General features: G+C 36.0%; 1 protein-coding gene across 4 annotated transcripts in view; it reads right to left on the reverse strand.

Annotated features, from left to right (window-relative positions):
* Window positions 1-18,412, reverse strand: part of bt (projectin protein bent) — a 28,476-nt gene that overhangs the window by 4,017 nt on the left and 6,047 nt on the right. Inside the window, exons 3-11 of one of the 4 annotated variants that reach the window (XM_080147463.1) lie at window positions 7,711-17,453; window positions 6,320-6,492; window positions 4,596-5,392; window positions 4,280-4,491; window positions 3,910-4,034; window positions 3,440-3,556; window positions 3,149-3,202; window positions 617-761; window positions 183-289 (exon numbers count right to left, since the gene is read on the reverse strand). In XM_080147463.1, coding sequence (XP_080003589.1) covers window positions 183-289; window positions 617-761; window positions 3,149-3,202; window positions 3,440-3,556; window positions 3,910-4,034; window positions 4,280-4,491; window positions 4,596-5,392; window positions 6,320-6,492; window positions 7,711-17,453 — 11,473 coding nt within the window. Of the gene's footprint in view, window positions 1-182; window positions 290-616; window positions 762-2,185; window positions 2,249-3,148; window positions 3,203-3,439; window positions 3,557-3,909; window positions 4,035-4,279; window positions 4,492-4,595; window positions 5,393-6,319; window positions 6,493-7,710; window positions 17,454-18,412 lie in introns of those variants that run through there. The other 3 variants (XM_080147462.1, XM_080147465.1, XM_080147464.1) reach the window with 3 other exon arrangements.

Here is an 18,412-nt window from a genome sequence, read left to right on the forward strand (position 1 = left end):
CCCACTCTGTCGGCATAGTTACATATGATTTATGCCCCCTATATTCTTTTACTTTATTATTAAAACATTAATAAATTTCTCAAAAATGATTAATTTTAGCTTGCAAAAAGAAATTTGTGAACCAAGATACCAGACACATAAAAATGGAATAAAAAAAATTCTGTGAAAATATTAAAACCTACCAGTCAAGAATGAGGGTGGGCACATGAGAGAATCATCAGGGGGTAGGGCCAGTTCTTTTGTGTGACCACGTGATCTTCCCCCACCAACAGAGTTTGTTGAGTCAGATCTAGAGAGAGACATATTTTTTCATTACGTTAGATAAACATTTTTTTTTGTAGAATTCAAATATTTAAGCTTGTAATTACTGAAACAATAAATGTTTTGCATATGCATACCTTAAAATGCTAGTTAAAAAGATATAAGTATGTATATTTTTAGTTATGAGCATTTTAAAAATAGCGTAAATAGATGTATTGGTCATTCAATAAAAAGATAAATCTATTAGAGGCTAAAAGGGTGAATATATTTTGATGAAAAGATAGACCTAATAAATCAACTGATTAATAATAAGTGTTATGTTTGAATATATCAGACACAAAATCTAAATTAATACCTTCTATAAGCCTTCTTTTTGGCCTTAGCACCAGATGACAGGGCGTCAGCCACGTCTTCAGCATTTACACCGTTGGTATTAGGAGCTATTCTAACTGTGGGAGCGTGAACCACACGATTTCCAGTTGGGTCGTTGAAGCGGCGATCTGAACATAGAAATTTTTAAGGTTTCGTTGATTTTTTTAAAATTCAATGTATAGAGGATTTTTAAAATTCGTAATAACACAAATGTATCAGCAATACTTACCTACCCTTGAATTTAACATTTTTCTATTTGTTTGATAAAAATCTATTTCTATACAATAATCAAATTTTTATGTTCATTTAGACAAAAAATGTAAAATCAAAGAAATTAACACTTGAGCTTTTAAAGGCACATAATATGAAAGTATATTAGATAGAATTAAAATCAAATGTAAAATTCAATAATAATTTAATAAAAAAATCCAGCTTTTTCTGTAAAGCTTTTGATTATAATAAGAGAAAAAAATATAACTAAATACTGAAATAAATAGACTAAACTATAATGTAGCAGTTTTGTAATTTTGAAAACAATTTTAAAGACTATAAGAACAATAAATACAATAACCTACAGGGTGTTTTTTAATGGAACATAGTATTGCTAGTACTAAACCTAATTACCGTTAACAGAAATTTACATTTGAATATTAATTTTTCTTCATTGATTCAGGGAAAAATATTTTTGAGTTTTTATTGATTTCTAGCTTTAGAATTTTGTTCTGTCTAAGAAGTTTATTTTTTGATTATTACTGGATTAAGACCAAATTACAAGGTCATACTTCTAAAAAATAACATTAAATGAAGCTACCTTCAAGATGGTTTTTTCTTGTATAAGCAAATGAAGAGAATATATAAAATATTATGAATTATTTGTGTCAATAGCAAGTAGGTTGCATTAATCATTATTTTTGTAACACCCTGTATAACAAACTGATGATAAAACAGGAGAAGCCTAAATACAACATCCTGTTCAATTTAATTAAAAAAATTTTACTGGAAATATTATTAACATATTAAACATAAACTAAAAACTTGAAATCATTGTCTTGTTTTGATTTCAATATTAAAATAATAAAAAAAGTTATGACCCTTTGTCTTGTAAAGGGTCACTAAAACATAAACTTTGTGGGGATAGAAATATTTAGAAATTTAAATATCTTAATTTGAAAACATTTTTAATATGAATTTGTTTTAAAGCTAAACTTTTAAACATTTTGCTATCTTTGTTAAAACAAGCATTTTTGTCTCATTCTAATAAAAAACATTAGAGAAGCTAAAGAAAAAAGTAATATACATATATGAAAAGCTATCTGCTAAAAAATAAGATCAGGCCAATAAATCAAATCTTTGAGTGACCCATTTTTTTATTGGACTGGCTTATTTTTCTTTGAAGATTTCGGGCTAATTATAGGAATTAAAGAAATTTAGCCAATTAGGTTTTGAAAAAAAGATATTGTACAAATGAAATATTTAAAAAATTGTAATACAGCTATATTTTATGCTAATTCTCTTTAATTCCCGCTGCTCAATCAAGCGGTTGTCAACTTACTCATTGAAATTTAATGTAATTATAGAGCAGGTCCATTTGAAACTTTACTCAGATAACGGTGATCTAAAGGGAAATAGTTTGTTCAGTCATCAACCCTTTGTATGATCTATTTTTTGTTTACACAGGGGTGTATAATATCTCCTTTTTGAAAAATATTTCCCTTACCCAGGGGTGTATATGTCATTAGATGCATAGTAAAGGAAAAACCAGGTAGTGAAAGGAAATAAAGGAAAGAAATTGATGCTACACATCTAAGAATTTTAAAATTATTATACACCTCTGTTAATATTCAAGTCTTAAGTCATCTTTAAAAAGACTTAATCACATCAAAGGGTCAATTTCTTTGGGATGTTGGGATAGGAATTATCAAAATGATTTTATCTAAACTGCAAAGTGTAAATAATCAAGCTTTTCTGCTTGTTGCACTTCACAGAGAGGTGTGTACCAATGTGGAATTTAAAAATATGACAATTACAAATACATTAAAGGATTTATCTTTATTAGAAATGATTTTAACTAATTATTGAGGATCATGTCTTATGATTAAGTAAGAGATAAACATAAGAAATATACACCCCTTCAAATAATAATAAAAATAGTTCTACCATGCACTAAAGATAAACATTCAGTATTTACACATAAACAGATAATAGAAGGCAATTAATTAAAAAAATATTATTATCCCTTTCTTAAGAAATATAAAACTTATATAATGATAAACAAAATTTTTACCACACAATAGATGGCTAATAGATATAGGAAAGGATAGGAGAAATATGAAGTAACTAAAATTTATAAACAAATACGCCATTTGGTGGCAGTAAAGTCTTTCAATATTGATTAATAAAAACAAAAAGGCCATCCATTTTATATGATACAGTAAACTTTTTAAATATCAAGATTGACAGACTTTTAAATAATTTTTAAAATTTTTCTCCTCTAAAACAACTTATTTTATCTTACCTGAATAAAGAATGGAGTCTGACATGTGCTTTTGCTCCTCAGACATGCTATTGCCTAAAAACAAAATATTGACAAGATACAAAACTAATACTTTTGAAATTTTGTATCTTATATCACATAAAGTGTATTTTAAAAGTTAGGTGGAATTTCTTCATATCTATGGGTAATAAAGAAGAAAATTTCAATACTTCATCAATATCTAATACTTTGGAAGACAATTAATAGTTTCTTTTTTGGGGGGTTGGGGGGAGGGCAACTAAATTTGATATAACTCTTTCCTGAATTTCTTACCTTCAACAATGACAACACAATCTGTAGAGTCAGAGCCAAGGTTGTTTGTTGCAACACACTTGTACTTTCCACTGTCAGATGGCTGGCAGTTAATAATCTCAATAGTTATCACACCATCTGAAAACATTAATCATGAATAAGAAATCACATGTTATATTGAGGTTAAGCCTGTATTAATTTTATGAATTTTACAATACATAATATTATTTTTAGAACTACGTAAATTAAATTTAGTTGAAATTATGGAGAATTTGCAACTGCCAATTGGTTTGTGGTTTTCATTGTCAAATACCATTCTGATGTCAAGCTCACAATAATTACATTTTATAAAAAAAATGATAAATGTCTAACTTTCTTTTTTTGCAATAAATTACTACTATATAATATTAAAAATGAATTAATAACAAAGGTTATAAACCAGATTAGAAATAATGATTTTACTGGTTGAAAAAATGAAAAAATAGGTTTACCTGTATGAGTGATGGGGAACAGGGATGAATCCAGTTCCTTGCCAGACTTGTACCACTTGATGGCTGGATGAGGATAACCAGTGCAGCAACACAACAGCTTGCAAGTGGCGCCCTCTTGCATCACTCTGATCAAACACAAGTTTGTTATTGATTTTATTACTTTATTTTTGAATTTTTGAGATGAAAGGGAATTGTATATATTACAAGAATAAACTACTGAATAAGAACAATACTTTGAAAAATGTGAATAAAGAAGAGCTTATGAATTTTTTTGTATAGTAAGATAATAGTTATTTTATTTAGGTATAACAGACAATTAGATAAACTAATCAGCTTAATATAATTCCAATTGAAATTTATAATGATTTACCTGGGTCTGAGGTGGAAGCTGAACATAGGAGCACTTTCCTTCTCTTCCTTATAAAGCTTATAGGAGCTAACCTCCCTCTTTCTTACTGGCAGAGGTTCAGGTTCATATCTGGGTAGATCCTTGGGAACAGGTTGGACATTCAGGAAGACAGGCTCCTCAGTGACTCCATAATGGTTTTCTGCATGGATGATGAACTCGCCTCTATCCTCAACCTACAGATTATTAAATTTTAATTTTAAATTCAATTTTAGAAAAACTAATAACAAAAAAAATTAAATTTGCTAATCTATTTTCTTATAAACAGAAAATTGTTTACCTTGCATCTGTTGATGATAAATGTGTAATCATCACCAACGTATCTCTTCATGTACTTGACAGATTGTCTCAGCTCAACATTGTTGTGATACCATGTTACAGAGCAGCTGGACAGTGAGATGATTCTGCAGGTAAACCTGGCACTCTGGCCCTCCATAGTGAAGGTAGACTGAGGCTTGATAACAAATCTGGGAGCAGCACACTTCCTATCAATCAGAACCTCTTGCATTCTGTATTTCTCCATCTGGAGCTTTCTCAATGAGCTGAACTCAGACATTCTACCCATGGGCAGGACAAAGTCGTTCCAGTTGGCATACTTCTGTCTTATCTTTTCTCTGATGGCAAAGAATCTGTTTCTGGCAATCTCCAGAGTCTTGTGAGAATGATCACCAGTCAACCAAGGATGCATCAAGCACTCATGAGCAGTAAGACGCTTTTCTTTCTTCTTGACAAGAAGCTTGCGGATGAAATCTCTACCTTCTTCAGAAACATTCTTGAATGCTTCTTCATCAAATGACCAGTCACAAGCCTTGACATTCTTGAGAGTGTCAATGTCGCTAGCTCCAGCAAATGGTGAAAGGCCAGACAAGAGAACATAAGCCAGGACACCAATGGCCCACATGTCAGTGTAGAAACCAACAGCTTCTCTTTCTACAATTTCAGGTGCAGCAAATTCAGCTGTGCCAGTAGAGATCTTGACAAGCTCATTGGGGTCAAGCTTGGTGGCCAGACCAAAGTCAATAATTTTGACACTTGTGCTCTTGCTTGTTGTACACATAACATTCTCAGGCTTGATATCTGATAAGGAAGTAGAAATAATTAATGTTTATAATCTTACTTAATATTAAGCTAAATTAAAAGTAACATTATATTAAAAGTGAAGTTTATTTGTGTATTCCCTAAAAGTGACTATCAAGCACTGACAAAAACTACAAAAAACCAATTCATTTAAATAATAAAAGGTGGGGTTAAATTTGTTTATTACTTTAGGTCAAATTAGGTTAAGTTATAATGGGTAATTGGTAGCAATATAGTGTTTGGGCACCGCAGGTATTGACCATTCAGGGTTAGGGCCCTGGTGCAACAGTAAGGCATAGGAAAAATTCCCCCCCCAATTTTTTCATTCTTTATCAAAAATAATAAGTGCGGCTTAGTGCATTATAAAAATTATATGTTTACATTTTTAGACTTGATATAGAAAAGCTAAATTTATTATTCAGTGTAAATTATCCTATGAACATAACATATTTTGAAGCAGCTTTTAGTGCCAAATAAAAAATTATGTTATACAACACAAATGACCAATGATATCAGTATGTATTGTAATTGAACAATGGTATAATGTATGCTTTCCTATGGTTATTTGTATTCTATGAGTTAATTTTTTATTAGGCATAATAAGCTTCTACACATAATTTATGAAAAAAAAATCAACAAGTTTACAGTGAACTTACATAAGTTTTGGTGAAGATTTCAGGGTTTATACTCTTTCAAAACTGTGTTAATTTCAGATATTTTCATTTAAAGTTAAAATTTGATAGGGCAATTCTAATATACCCAAAAATATCAAAGTTATCTGATATAGACAAACAACACAGCTCTAATTATAGAAAAGGTTTACTTTTAAAACTGTAAAAACTGATTGACATTGTTGTTACCCTTAAAACTCTATACCCTTAGAATAATAATCAAATGTTTGTTTAAAAATTATTAAATTTATTTTACCTAGATGGATGATGTTTCTCTCATGCATATGCTTCACACCTTCACAGATCTGGCGCATGTAGTTGATAACTTCAGCCTCAGACATGGTGTAGCCCTCAGCGGTGATCCTCTCAAAGAGTTCGCCTCCAGACAGACTGGAATACATGCGGTCCATTAGGGTTTCGCCAGACACGCTACAAAGACGACTAGTAAGTGTCCAGCCAAACCAAATATTAATACTAAGAAGAACCTACCAAATGTTTCCTAATCGTTATCATTAAAGATAGAATAGAACTTATATACATATGAAACATTGTGCAGGTACTCTATAAAAAATATGGTTTGGTGTGGCAGGACACCATGGGGTGTCTAGCCAGGCCAACTTAAAAAAGAGAATGCTCAGTGTCTCACAAACATTTTCGTGAACAATATATGTGGGTGGGAGTGTAAGGCCTGGGTATAGGAGAAATTTTATTTCTGTTTTATCTTCGATCCAGCTAGACAGCTCCTTGTCTTTGTTGCAAAAGTCATGCAATAACAATAATACAATACGTAACATACATGTGAGAATATTTATGTGACACTAAGTTAATTGTGTACTGTGTTAAGTAAGCTGAAGTTTTTCATATTAAAGCATGTGTAAGATTTGTTATATTTAATTTGCTATTAGTGCATAATTATAGCTTGTGGGAATCAGAAAAGCATCAGAAAAGAAATTGAGCCTCAAATGTTTGTCCAAACATATAAAAAAATCTTAGAATCATATTCATGCTAAGGACTAGATGCTTGAATCCCAATTATCATGATAAATATATAATCTCCTTTGTGATGCTAGTTAAATTTACTCATAGAAATTTTAAAATTTAGCTAAAAAGATTGCCTTATTCTTTTTAGTTTTTTGTTATAAGCATTGTTAAACATAATTAGACTTACTCAAAGTAATTGGACATGCACAGTGCTTGGATTTTAGAATAAAAATATATTTTTAAAAAACATTCTTTATGCAAAATTCTTTTTTTATATGGTTTTGCCATTAAACAAGTATATATTTTTATTCTATTTTTTATCCTATTTGCTTTTGAACTCCTAATTATATCAAGTATTTCTCTCATTGTTTAAAACATCTAATATTATTATATGCTAATATGTTAAATAATCTATAAAACCTAAGTGAACTATCAGGGTTTCAAATATTATCAATATAATTTTTAGAAACGCCATTCTTAAATTTACTTATCAAATTAATTACAGTATAATAATGTATATACTGATTATATAGCCAAATTATTTATGTAATTGGTCCCTTTATTAGAGTAAAGTATAAATTTCACAAAAAAGCAGTGACATGTAAGCAAAAACCCTTGTGATTGAATGTTAGTTAATACATTAAAGCACACATAAAAGATACTTACAATTCAAAGATGAGGACCATTTCATCTTCATCTTCAAAGGCATCATGCAAATTGATAAGCTTGCAATGGTGGAGATGGTTCATGATATCAATTTCTTTGCGGATCAGAGCCTTCTCCATAGCATGTCCAATAGGAATAAATTTAGCAGCATACACATGGCTTGTCTTCAGTTCTCTACATCTGTGAACAACTCCAAAGGCACCAGTTCCAATCTCTTCAAGAATGTCATAGTGATCATAAACACTGTCTTGTGTTTTGATCTCAACAGGCTGAGGAATATACTTGGCATAGATATCAAAGACAAACTGATCATAGTCCTTGACCTCACACTTTTGACCTCTAATCTTCTTGCCAGTGTCAGGATCAATCTTGTATTGAGTTCTTGCAGTCTTTTTCTTCAAGACTCCCTTAGTAGTACACATGGCAGATTCATCGCTAGCATCAGATCTTCCATAGACATTTTCAGCAAACACTCTGAATCTGTATTCATTTCCAGGAATAAGATTAGTTACTGGCATAAGAGTAAATCTTGTGTGGCCAACTCTTGTCCAGCTTGTCATAGGCAGTTCTTGTTTTTCAATCACATAGTTAGTGATAGATGAACCACCATCCCAGCTAGGAACTTGCCACTCAAGAACAAGAGAATCAGTACCAATCTGGCTGGTCTGGGGCCATCTGGGTGGATCAGGTCTGTCAGATACACATACATTGATCAGAGCAAAATCAGTACCAAGTTCATTCTCAGCAGTTATAGTGTAAGGGCCACTATCATCTTTAGAGCAATCTGTGATTGTAAGCAGAGCATGTCTCTCTTCAGTTTTAACTTGGAAATGAGCTCCAGTTTCAATGTTTTCTGAATCCTTCTTCCATGTGATGTTTGGTTTAGGGTTTCCAGTAAATGGAATCTTCATAACAGCATTTTCTCCCTTGTCAAAGAATGCTGAATCTCTAAATCTTGGTGGAACATTAAGTCTTGGAGGCTGTTTGATCTTAAGCTCAGCCTTTGTAGATTTGGTACCACCAGTATTAGATGCTCTACAAGTGTATGTATCCTCATCCTCACCAAAAACATTCTTTACTGTCAGATAGTAACTATTTCCAATGACTGCAATTTCATGCTTGCCACTTGTAAACAGTTCTCTAGCTCCCTTGTACCAGGTAACATTTGGTCTTGGAATACCAGTAATCTTGCATTCAAACTTGCCATCCTTATCCTCAACAACAGCAATATTCTTAAGAGGAGCAACAATCTCAGGAGGCTGAGGATCCTCAGGATCTTTAGCAACAATTTGCTGTGAGTTGGGAGATGGTGAGCTAGTACCAATGTCATTCTCAGCAAATATTCTAAACTCATATGATCTACCTTCAATAAGGTTGGTAATATTATACTGTGTAGCAGAGTGTAGATATTGGTTGCATCTCTGCCAGATGTCCAGGCCAATTTCTCTCTTTTCAACCCAATAACCCTTGATGCGAGAACCTCCATCATTCTCAGGCTTGCTCCAAGAAAGATTGACAAAGTCACCACCAACAGCAGTGACAGTTGGTTTGCCAGGAGCTGAAGGAGGATCATGGGGTGGTTTGGCCTTGATAGGATTAACACCATCAAGTGGAGGTCCAGTTCCATTGTTGTTAGCAGCAAGAATTCTAAATAGATATTCTTGACCTTCAGTTAAACCTTGCACAGCAAATGTGGTTGATTTACAGAAGCTGGCAATAACAATCCATTCTTTGTGTCTAATATCTCTTCTTTCCACAACATAATGTGTAACTCTTGAGCCACCATCATATGCAGGTGGACTCCAAGCCAATTTGCAAGTGTGTTTAGTAATTTCAGACACTTCAAGGGGACCAATAGGAGCACCAGGTAGACCAGAAATATAAACCATAAATGAGTCTTCACATGATCCACTCTGGTTAGATACTTTGACAGTATATTTGCCAGCATCTTCCTTCTTAATGTCTCTCATGAAGATAATTAGGAATTCATCAAAGAGAGTCATCTTAACTCTAGTTGTGTCAGCAATTTCTTCTCCATTTCTAGTAATCTTGACAGTGAATGGCATATCTCCAGTCCATTTAACTTTAATTTTGGTGTTATCTCCTTCAGGAAGATGAAGTTCACTAGGAATATACTCAATTCTTGGAGGAGCACCAACCTTTACTCTGCAGTTAGTGCTAGTGTATCCCATAGAATTATATGCCTGGCAAGAATACTCTCCATCATCAATTTCCCAGATTTCTTCAATGACCATCATGAAGAAGGAGCTCTTATCCTTCTTCTTTTCCTCAAACTTAACTCTGCCAGCTTGTTCAGTAACTTCTCTTCCATTTCTTAACCAGCGAGCACTTGGGCTTGGTTTACCAGTGCACTCTGTTTCAAGAACCAATCTCTTGCCAAGACCAACACTGCAGTTATGCAATCCCTTGACAAATTCAGGAACTGAACCATCAGAAATCTCTTGGACCTTAATAGGCATAGAGGGCAGAGAAGGTTCACTCTTACCAGCAGAATTAACTGCAATGATTCTAAACTCATAATCAGAGTGGGTAGTAAGATTAATTGCAGTGTAGGTAAGATCAGTGACATTGTAATCATTGATTCTGTACCAGGTTCCTCCATGTTCTCTTGATTCAATAATGTAACCAGTAATCTTAGCTCCACCATCATAAGAAGGCAATGACCACTTGAGATCAATGTAATTCTTACCAACCTTGGTAGCAATAGGTGATCCAGGTGGACCAGGGGGATTAGCCTTGGCCTTAAGCTCAAATGAACCAGATGGAGCAGAAGGTCTACTGTCACCTGCAGCATTTGTAGCCTTGATCTGGAATTCATAGGTATTTCCAGTGACCAATCCAGTTACAGTGTAAGTCTGAGACTTGATCAAAGATCCTGTAGCAGCAACCCAGCTTGCCTCACTGACATCTCTATATTCAATCTTGTATCCCTGAATCTTGCTACCTCCATCAGAGTATGGTCTCTCCCATTGTAAGTTGACAGCAGTGGTTGTTTCAGCCATTGCCTTAGGCTTGCCAGGAGGATCTGGAACAGTGAAGGGGAACTTAGCTGTAATGGGTTCATCAATTTCAGTAGCATCAGAAAGGCCATACTGATTCTCTGCCCTGATTCTGAAGCTGTATTTATGATTTGGCTCCAAACCAATAACTTCATAGTGCAAACCTCTAACAAAGCTGCAAGCCTTGGACCAGACACCAGTAGCAATATCAAGCTTTTCAACAACATAGTTAGTAATATTGCTTCCACCATCATCTGCAGGTGGTCTCCAGGACAATGTGCAGGTCTCAGGTGTGATATCATAAGCATCAATTGGCTTTTGAGGTGGAGATGGTTTGTCAACAACAAGAACTTTGCAAGTAGCCTGGTCACTGCCCTCAGTGTTGGTAAGCTGGATACTGTAGGTACCTGAGTCAGCTCTCTTAGACTTCTTGTTAAAGAATCTAGACTCATGAGAGCTAAGTTCCAGATTAATTCTAGTGTCAGAGAAAACTTCATATCCATTAATACTCCAGTGAGCTTTGGGAGCAGGGGATGCTGTGAATGGAACAGTTATAGAGAACTCATGTCCAGCAACAATAGTCATGTCTCTAAGGCTAAGATCACTTGTAATCTTAGGAGGACATTTGGCAGGAGAACATCTAATAGGCTCTGATGGTGTACTCCAGTTTCCTTGACCAGCAGCATTAATAGCAGCAACCTTGAATTCATATTCATTGTTTTCAGATAGACCAACAACTTTGTAAGAAAGGTCATTAACCATTGCATGACATGCCTTTGTCCAAGAACCACCCTTCATTCTCTTCTCAATTACATAACCAATGATGTTAGAACCACCATCATGTCTTGGTCGACTCCATTGGATTGTAATGGAGTCAGATGTTGAAGATAGATCTCTTGGCTGACCTGGAGGTCCAGGAACATCAAATGGATGTTTGGCCATTATAGGTTCATCTGTTGTTCCAGGATCTGAGATACCATATTGATTTTCAGCATAGATTCTGAAATCATAAGCTGTTCCAACAACAAGATTTCTAATTCTGGTGTAGCATGTGGTGACATAGCTACTTACCTTGGTCCAAGATCCACCAACTTCACACTTTTCAATGATATAGTTAGTAATAGGTGATCCTCCATTGTCAAGAGGAGCAGACCAGTTGAGAGTAAAAGACTCACCAGCAAAGTCACTGGCATAGATCTTATAAGGAGGTCCAGGTCTATCAAGAACAGTAACATGGAAGGAAGCAGTATCATATCCAGAATCATTCATCAGTTTAAGTCTGTAATGACCAGCATCCTTCTTGGTTGAATTCTTAACAATAATGGATACAAATTCTTCAGTAACTTGAATGTGAATTCTAACATCAGAAGAAAGTTCCAATTCTTCTCTCCAGAATTGGGCAGTTGGTTTGGGGAATCCAGTGTAGTTAATGTTGACAGAGAAATCCTCTCCAGCTCTGACCTTGATATCTCTGACACCAGACAAATCAATCTTGGGCTGGTTAGGCTGTTCTCTAATCTTAAGATTGGGTGTAGGTCTTGATGGTTCTCCCCTTCCAACTTCATTAACAGCACAAACTCTGAAAGAGTATTCATCATTCTCTCTTAGCTTAACAACAGTGTAGTTAAGATCAGAATGAGGATATCCATTGATATCTTCAAAGTCAGCTTGATCCTTCTGCTTCTTCTGAATAATGTAACCCTTGATCTTAGCACCTCCATCATTTCTAGGCGGTCTCCAAGACAGTGTAACAGTGGCCTTGGTGATTCTATCAGGGTTCAGACCTTCAGGTGGTCCAGGTGGGAATTTCTGTACACCAGCAGTTAATGGCTCAGATGGTCTAGATGGCTGGCCAGCTCCTGCTTCATTGCAAGCAATTGCTCTAAATTCATACCTGGCTCCTTCTCTCAATCCAGGAATAATGTAATTAAGATTAGGAGATGGATAATGATTGACTCTAATCCATTCAGAACCAAGTTCTCTCTTTTCAACAAAGTAACCGGTAATGGGTCTTCCACCAGTTTCTGTTGGTGCAGTCCAGTTAATTGTAGCACTTGAAGGACTAAAAGCCTCAATTTGTGGTTGACCAGGTGGTCCAGGAGGATCATAAGGAGACTTGGCTTCAATGTGTTTGCCTTCAAGAGCATCTGACACACCAATCATGTTTTCAGCTCTTATTCTAAACACATAAAGTTTACCTTCAGTCAAGCTTCTAGCAGTGTATTCACACTTGGTAGCATAGCCAGGGCATGCAATCCAATCATTTGATCCATAATCACACTTTTCAATGATATAACCAGTAATATCACATCCTCCATCATCATCAGGCACCTGCCACTGAATCTTGATCTGATCTCTTTCAACATTCTGGTAGACAACAGGACCAATAGGTGGACTAGGTCTATCAACAACAGTAACATAAAGATTTCCACTGTCAGATCCAAACTCATTTGAAACAGAAATCTTATAAACACCAGTGTCCAGTCTGTTAGAGTTTTCAATGTAGAATGAAATCAATTCTGGCTTGACAGTGCTCTCAAAGCGTTTGCTATGCATACTTTTACCATCTTTAGTCCAATCAACAGTTGGCAATGGTGATCCAATAAATGGAATAAGAACATGGACTTCTTCTCCTGCTTTTACTCTGATTCTTCTGCTAAGTACATCAAGGTCAAGCTTAGGAGCTGCCTTCATTGGTCTTGCTGTGATGGTCAATGATGGATCAGAATGAGGTCCAGCACCCGCCTTATTGTATGCTCTGACCTTGTATTCATATTGATGTCCTTCAGTAACATCAGTATCATTATATTCAGTATTCTTGTGCTGGGACTTGATCTTTGTCCATCTGCCTCCAAGTATATCACGTCTTTCAACATCATAGCCAGTAATCTCAGAGCCACCATTATGAGTAGGAGGTTTCCAAGCAACCTTAATAAAGTTTTTGTCAGCATCAAGAGCATATGGTCTTCCTGGCTTACCAGGAACATCAAATTGAGCTTGGGGCATAGCCTCATCAGATGTAGTTGGAGGTCCTCTGCCTTGGGCATTGACAGCAAATACTCTGAATTCATACCTGTTACCTTCCAACAATCTTGGTACCTTGTGGGACAACACTTTAGGTCCAATGTAGTTAACAGCAGGTACCCAGCCACCAGCATGGTCAAGATCTTTCTTTTCAATAACATAGCCAGTGATTTCAGAACCACCATTGTCCTTGGGTGGTCTCCATGAGATAGTAACAGAGTTGTTGTCAATCTCTTCAAACTCAATAGGTCCAGTTGGAGGTCCAGGAACATCAAGAATATTAAAGAAGAATGATCCCTTGTCAGATCCAGATTCATTGACTAATTTGATGACAATATCACCAGAATCACTTCTCTTACAGTTGACAATATGGAAGGTGGTGATGGGAGCAATAGCAGACACTGTAGTTCTTTCATCAGTAACTAATGGAGTTCCATCAACAAACCAGTTGACATTAGGATCAGGAGAACCAATATACTCTACATCAATAGTAAAGTTATTACCAGCCTTTACATTGACATCACTCAAAGGAGTCAAAATCTTGGGTGCCTGGTATCTAGGTCTTGCTTGGATTGGCTCACTTGGTTCACCAGGAGGAGACTGACCAGCAACATTGTAGGCAATAATTCTAAACTGGTAGTATTCACCTTCAGTGAGTTCTTCAGCTCTACCCTTGTTGAGATCTCTCTTAATTGTGGTACATTCTCTCCATGTAGTAGTTCCCTTCTGTCTCATCTGAATGATATAACCTTCAATTGGGCTTCCACCATCACTTAAAGGTTTATTCCAAGTAAGATCAATGAAGGTTCTATCCCAATCATAAGCACTTGGCTTGCCAGGTGGATCTGGAACATCACTCTCATTTCTTGCAATGAAGGAGTTGTCCAATGGTAGAGGATCAGATTCACCAATGGCATTTACAGCTTTAACCTGCATAAGGTATTCTTTTTTGTGTACTAAGCTTCTGATGGTGCATTTAAGCTCAGTTGTGATTTCAGCCTCTACCCAGGAGCCTCTGCTCAAGTCCATTTTTTCTACCAGGTAGTGAGTGATAGGAGATCCTCCATCATCAGGAGATTGTTTCCAAGCCAAGTGACAGCTGGAAGATGTAACACCAGATAAGACCAGAGGACCCTCTGGAGGTGCTGGTCTGTCTAGAACAGTAACATTGGCTTTGCACATTGCAGATCCTAGCTCATTCTTGACCTCAAGAGTGTAAACACCAGCATCTTTTCTCTTGGAGAAAGCAATGTCAAGGATAGTCTGACGTCTAGTGTTTTGGATGTCAATGTGAGTATCAACAAATACCTCTTTCTTATTGATTTTCCAAATAATCTTTGGCTTTGGAGCAGCTTTAATAGGAACAGTGTAGTTGATTCTTTGACCAGCACACACTACCATATCTTGCATAGCAGAAGAGTCAATCTCAGGCTTGACATATCTTGCCTCAGCAACAATAGGATCAGATGGTTCTCCAGGCTCACCTGGTCCAGCATCATTGACTGCAATAATTCTAAAGATGTATTCCTCTCCTTCAGTAAGGTTACGGGCTGTGCCCTTAGGATTAGGTCCAGGAACTTCACAATGCTTTTCCCAAAGTCCAAACTTATTCTTGACTTCAATGATCCAGGTGTGGATTCTGCTACCTCCATCAGATCTTGGAGGATCCCACTTAAGGTCAATCCTATCAACATCCCAATCTTCAGGAATTGGCTTGCCAGGTTTACCAGGAAGCTTGAATGGATCTCTAGCAACAACTGCTTCAGTAGGGCCAATCAAAGGTCCTCCTTCACCTTGAGCATTGACAGCTCTAATTCTAAACTTGTATTCATGTTCTTCAATAAGACCATCAACCTTCAAGAAAAGCTTTCTTGCTGTTCCACATGGTACCCATCTCATTGTTTCCTGATCTTGCTTCTCCACAATATAATGCTTAATTTCAGAGCCTCCATCATCCTTTGGTACATTCCAGTTCACCACCATAGAATCTTTTCTTATGTCCTTGGGATCAACAGGTCCCTCTGGAGGTCCAGGAACATCAAGGACAATAACATTGCATGTGCAAGTATCAGTACCATTTTTATTCTTGGCAACAAGCTTGTAGACTCCATAGTCAGATCTCTTGCTTTCCAGAACCTTGATACAAGTTCTGTAGTCTTCATTTATGATAGATAAATGTTCACCATCAATGACTGCCTCGCTATTCTTGGTCCAGGATTTCATTGGAGGAGGTTCACCATCAACAGGAACATTGATGTTCAAGGGTTCACCAGCAAGAATCTTGATTTCCATCATTGCATTTCTATCAATCTTTGGAGCAGAGTTCTTAGGTCTTGCTCTATGTGGCAATGATGGATCAGATGGTTCAGATTCACCAGCCTTGTTGACAGCCTTGACTCTGAATTCATAAATGACACCTTCAATCAGTCCCTTAACTTTGCCAGTTGGGGCTTCACCTTCAGTTCTAGCACAAACTTCCCATCTTTGATTATATGTATCTCTTCTTTCAATGATGTACCCAGAAATAGTACTGCCTCCATCCCATTCAGGTTTCTCCCATTCAAGCTGAACCCATTCAGTATCAAAATCAACGACAGCAGGTCTGCCAGGCTTGGATGGCACTTCAAAGGGATTCTTAGCCTGATAAACTCCAGATGTTTCAAGTGGAGCACTCTTGCCTTCTTTATTGACAGCTCTAACTCTGAATCTGTAGTAATGATTCTCAATCAGATTCTGAACATCATAAGCTGTAACAGCTCCAATAGTTTCTCCAACCTGTGTCCATCTAGCTGATGCACTTTCATCACACATTTCAACAATGTAATATTGAATAGATGAGCCTCCATCATCCTTGGGTGGTTTCCATTCAAGAGTGCAGTCACTTGCTGTCATGTCTTTAACTCTCAATGGACCCATAGGAGCACTTGGAACATCAAGTACAAGTACCTCAACATCAGCAGTGTCAAATCCATTGCAGTTAGTAGCAGTAATAGTCATCTTTCCATTCTCTTTTCTTGTTGCAGCTCTCACAATCAGCTTGGTGTTGTAGTGAGTTGTAACAATCTTTATTTTTTCAGTAACTGTGATCTCCTCTTGATTGATGAACCATTTCTTCTCAGGAGCTGGTTCACCAGTGACATTGACATCAAAGCTAAAGGTCTCACCAGCCTTGCATCTGACTTCATTCAGGTTAGATCTGTCAATTCTAGGTGGCAAATTTCTTGCTCTGCAAGTGACAGGTCCAACTTCATTGGATGGTTCACTGCAGCCACCAGCATTAATAGCTCTGATTCTAAACTCATATGTTTCACCCTCAGTCAGGTTAGGAACAGTACACTTGCGGAAGCTACCAGGAACTTCATGAGCTCTAGTCCATTGTCCACTCTTATCCTTCTTTTCAATCAAATAGTTGAGGATTTCAGAACCACCATCATCTCTAGGATGATCCCACTTGAGTTCAGCAGAGTCAGCATCCCAGTCAACAAGTTCAAGGTGGATGGGAGCTCCAGGAACACCATAGGGATCCTTGGCGACGATTTCATCCTTCATTGCACAAGGAGCAGATTCACCCTCCTCATTAACAGCACAGACTCTGAACTTGTATCTCTTCATGGCAGTCAGACCCTTGACTTCAATGTAGGTCTCTTCAGATCTGCCGCAAGGAATCCAAAGTCCAGTCTCAACATCCATCTTCTCAATCTAAACAAAGAGAAATTTTGTTAATTGAATAACAACAAATATGAATTGAATTTTGAAATTATATTCCAATAACACCTCATGTTTATTCATAGTTATGTGCCCTGTTGACCACTGAAAATCCCCCAACCCTTAGTTTTTAAATGAAATATAAATAAGGGCAACAGGGAAATTTTATGTTTGTTTGTTCATTACTTTATGTTATATTTGGTACTAGGTAGCCCCTTCCCCCCCCCCCAAAGTTAAGAGTTAGTTATTGAAAAAAATCCCCAAACCCACACTATTTTCAATTAAAAGAAATAAGGTGTGGAGATGTAGTGCTCATAGGGCACCTTGTTGGAAAGCAATGAATATTTAATAATTTTGCTAAATTTTCTGAATTTCTAACAATTTTCTGGTGTTCAATTGATTTTAATTTTCTTGCTGCATCTTATAGACGTGATGCTGATGGGTAAAATGACAAACATAATTACAAAGTAAGTTATGTAATGAATTTACAAAAGTCAAATTATCTTAAGAAACAGAATCTAATTTTATATTGCAGTCAAGAATTTTGCATTTTCCCATAGAAATGTAAAATCCCCAGTAGTATATACACCTACAAATTTAGTTGTCAGAGGAATCTTCACATTAAAATAAGCCATTTGTATTTATAAGTAGTGGTGTAAACCCTATTTTCCTTGTAAAATGAAATGACTGTCCTAGCATTACTGACTGACAGACCAACAATAAAATGTATAAAGTGGATGTGTATACGTCACAAGAATCATAAAAAATCATAAATATATCTTTAATAGAAGCCAAGAAAATTACGATTCCACTGAAAAAAATTAAATGGAACTTGTTGTGTTATTGCAATACCGACAGACAAAAAATCTATAAATGGCGAAAATTTAAGTTTTCTATCTTAAATAGCAGCCCTAAAATCATATTTCCCCTAAACAGACAGATGGACTTACGTT

This window comes from Acartia tonsa, chromosome 14 (assembly GCF_053477335.1).
Source record: "Acartia tonsa isolate MP-2025a chromosome 14, ASM5347733v1, whole genome shotgun sequence".
NCBI lineage: Eukaryota > Metazoa > Arthropoda > Copepoda > Calanoida > Acartiidae > Acartia > Acartia tonsa.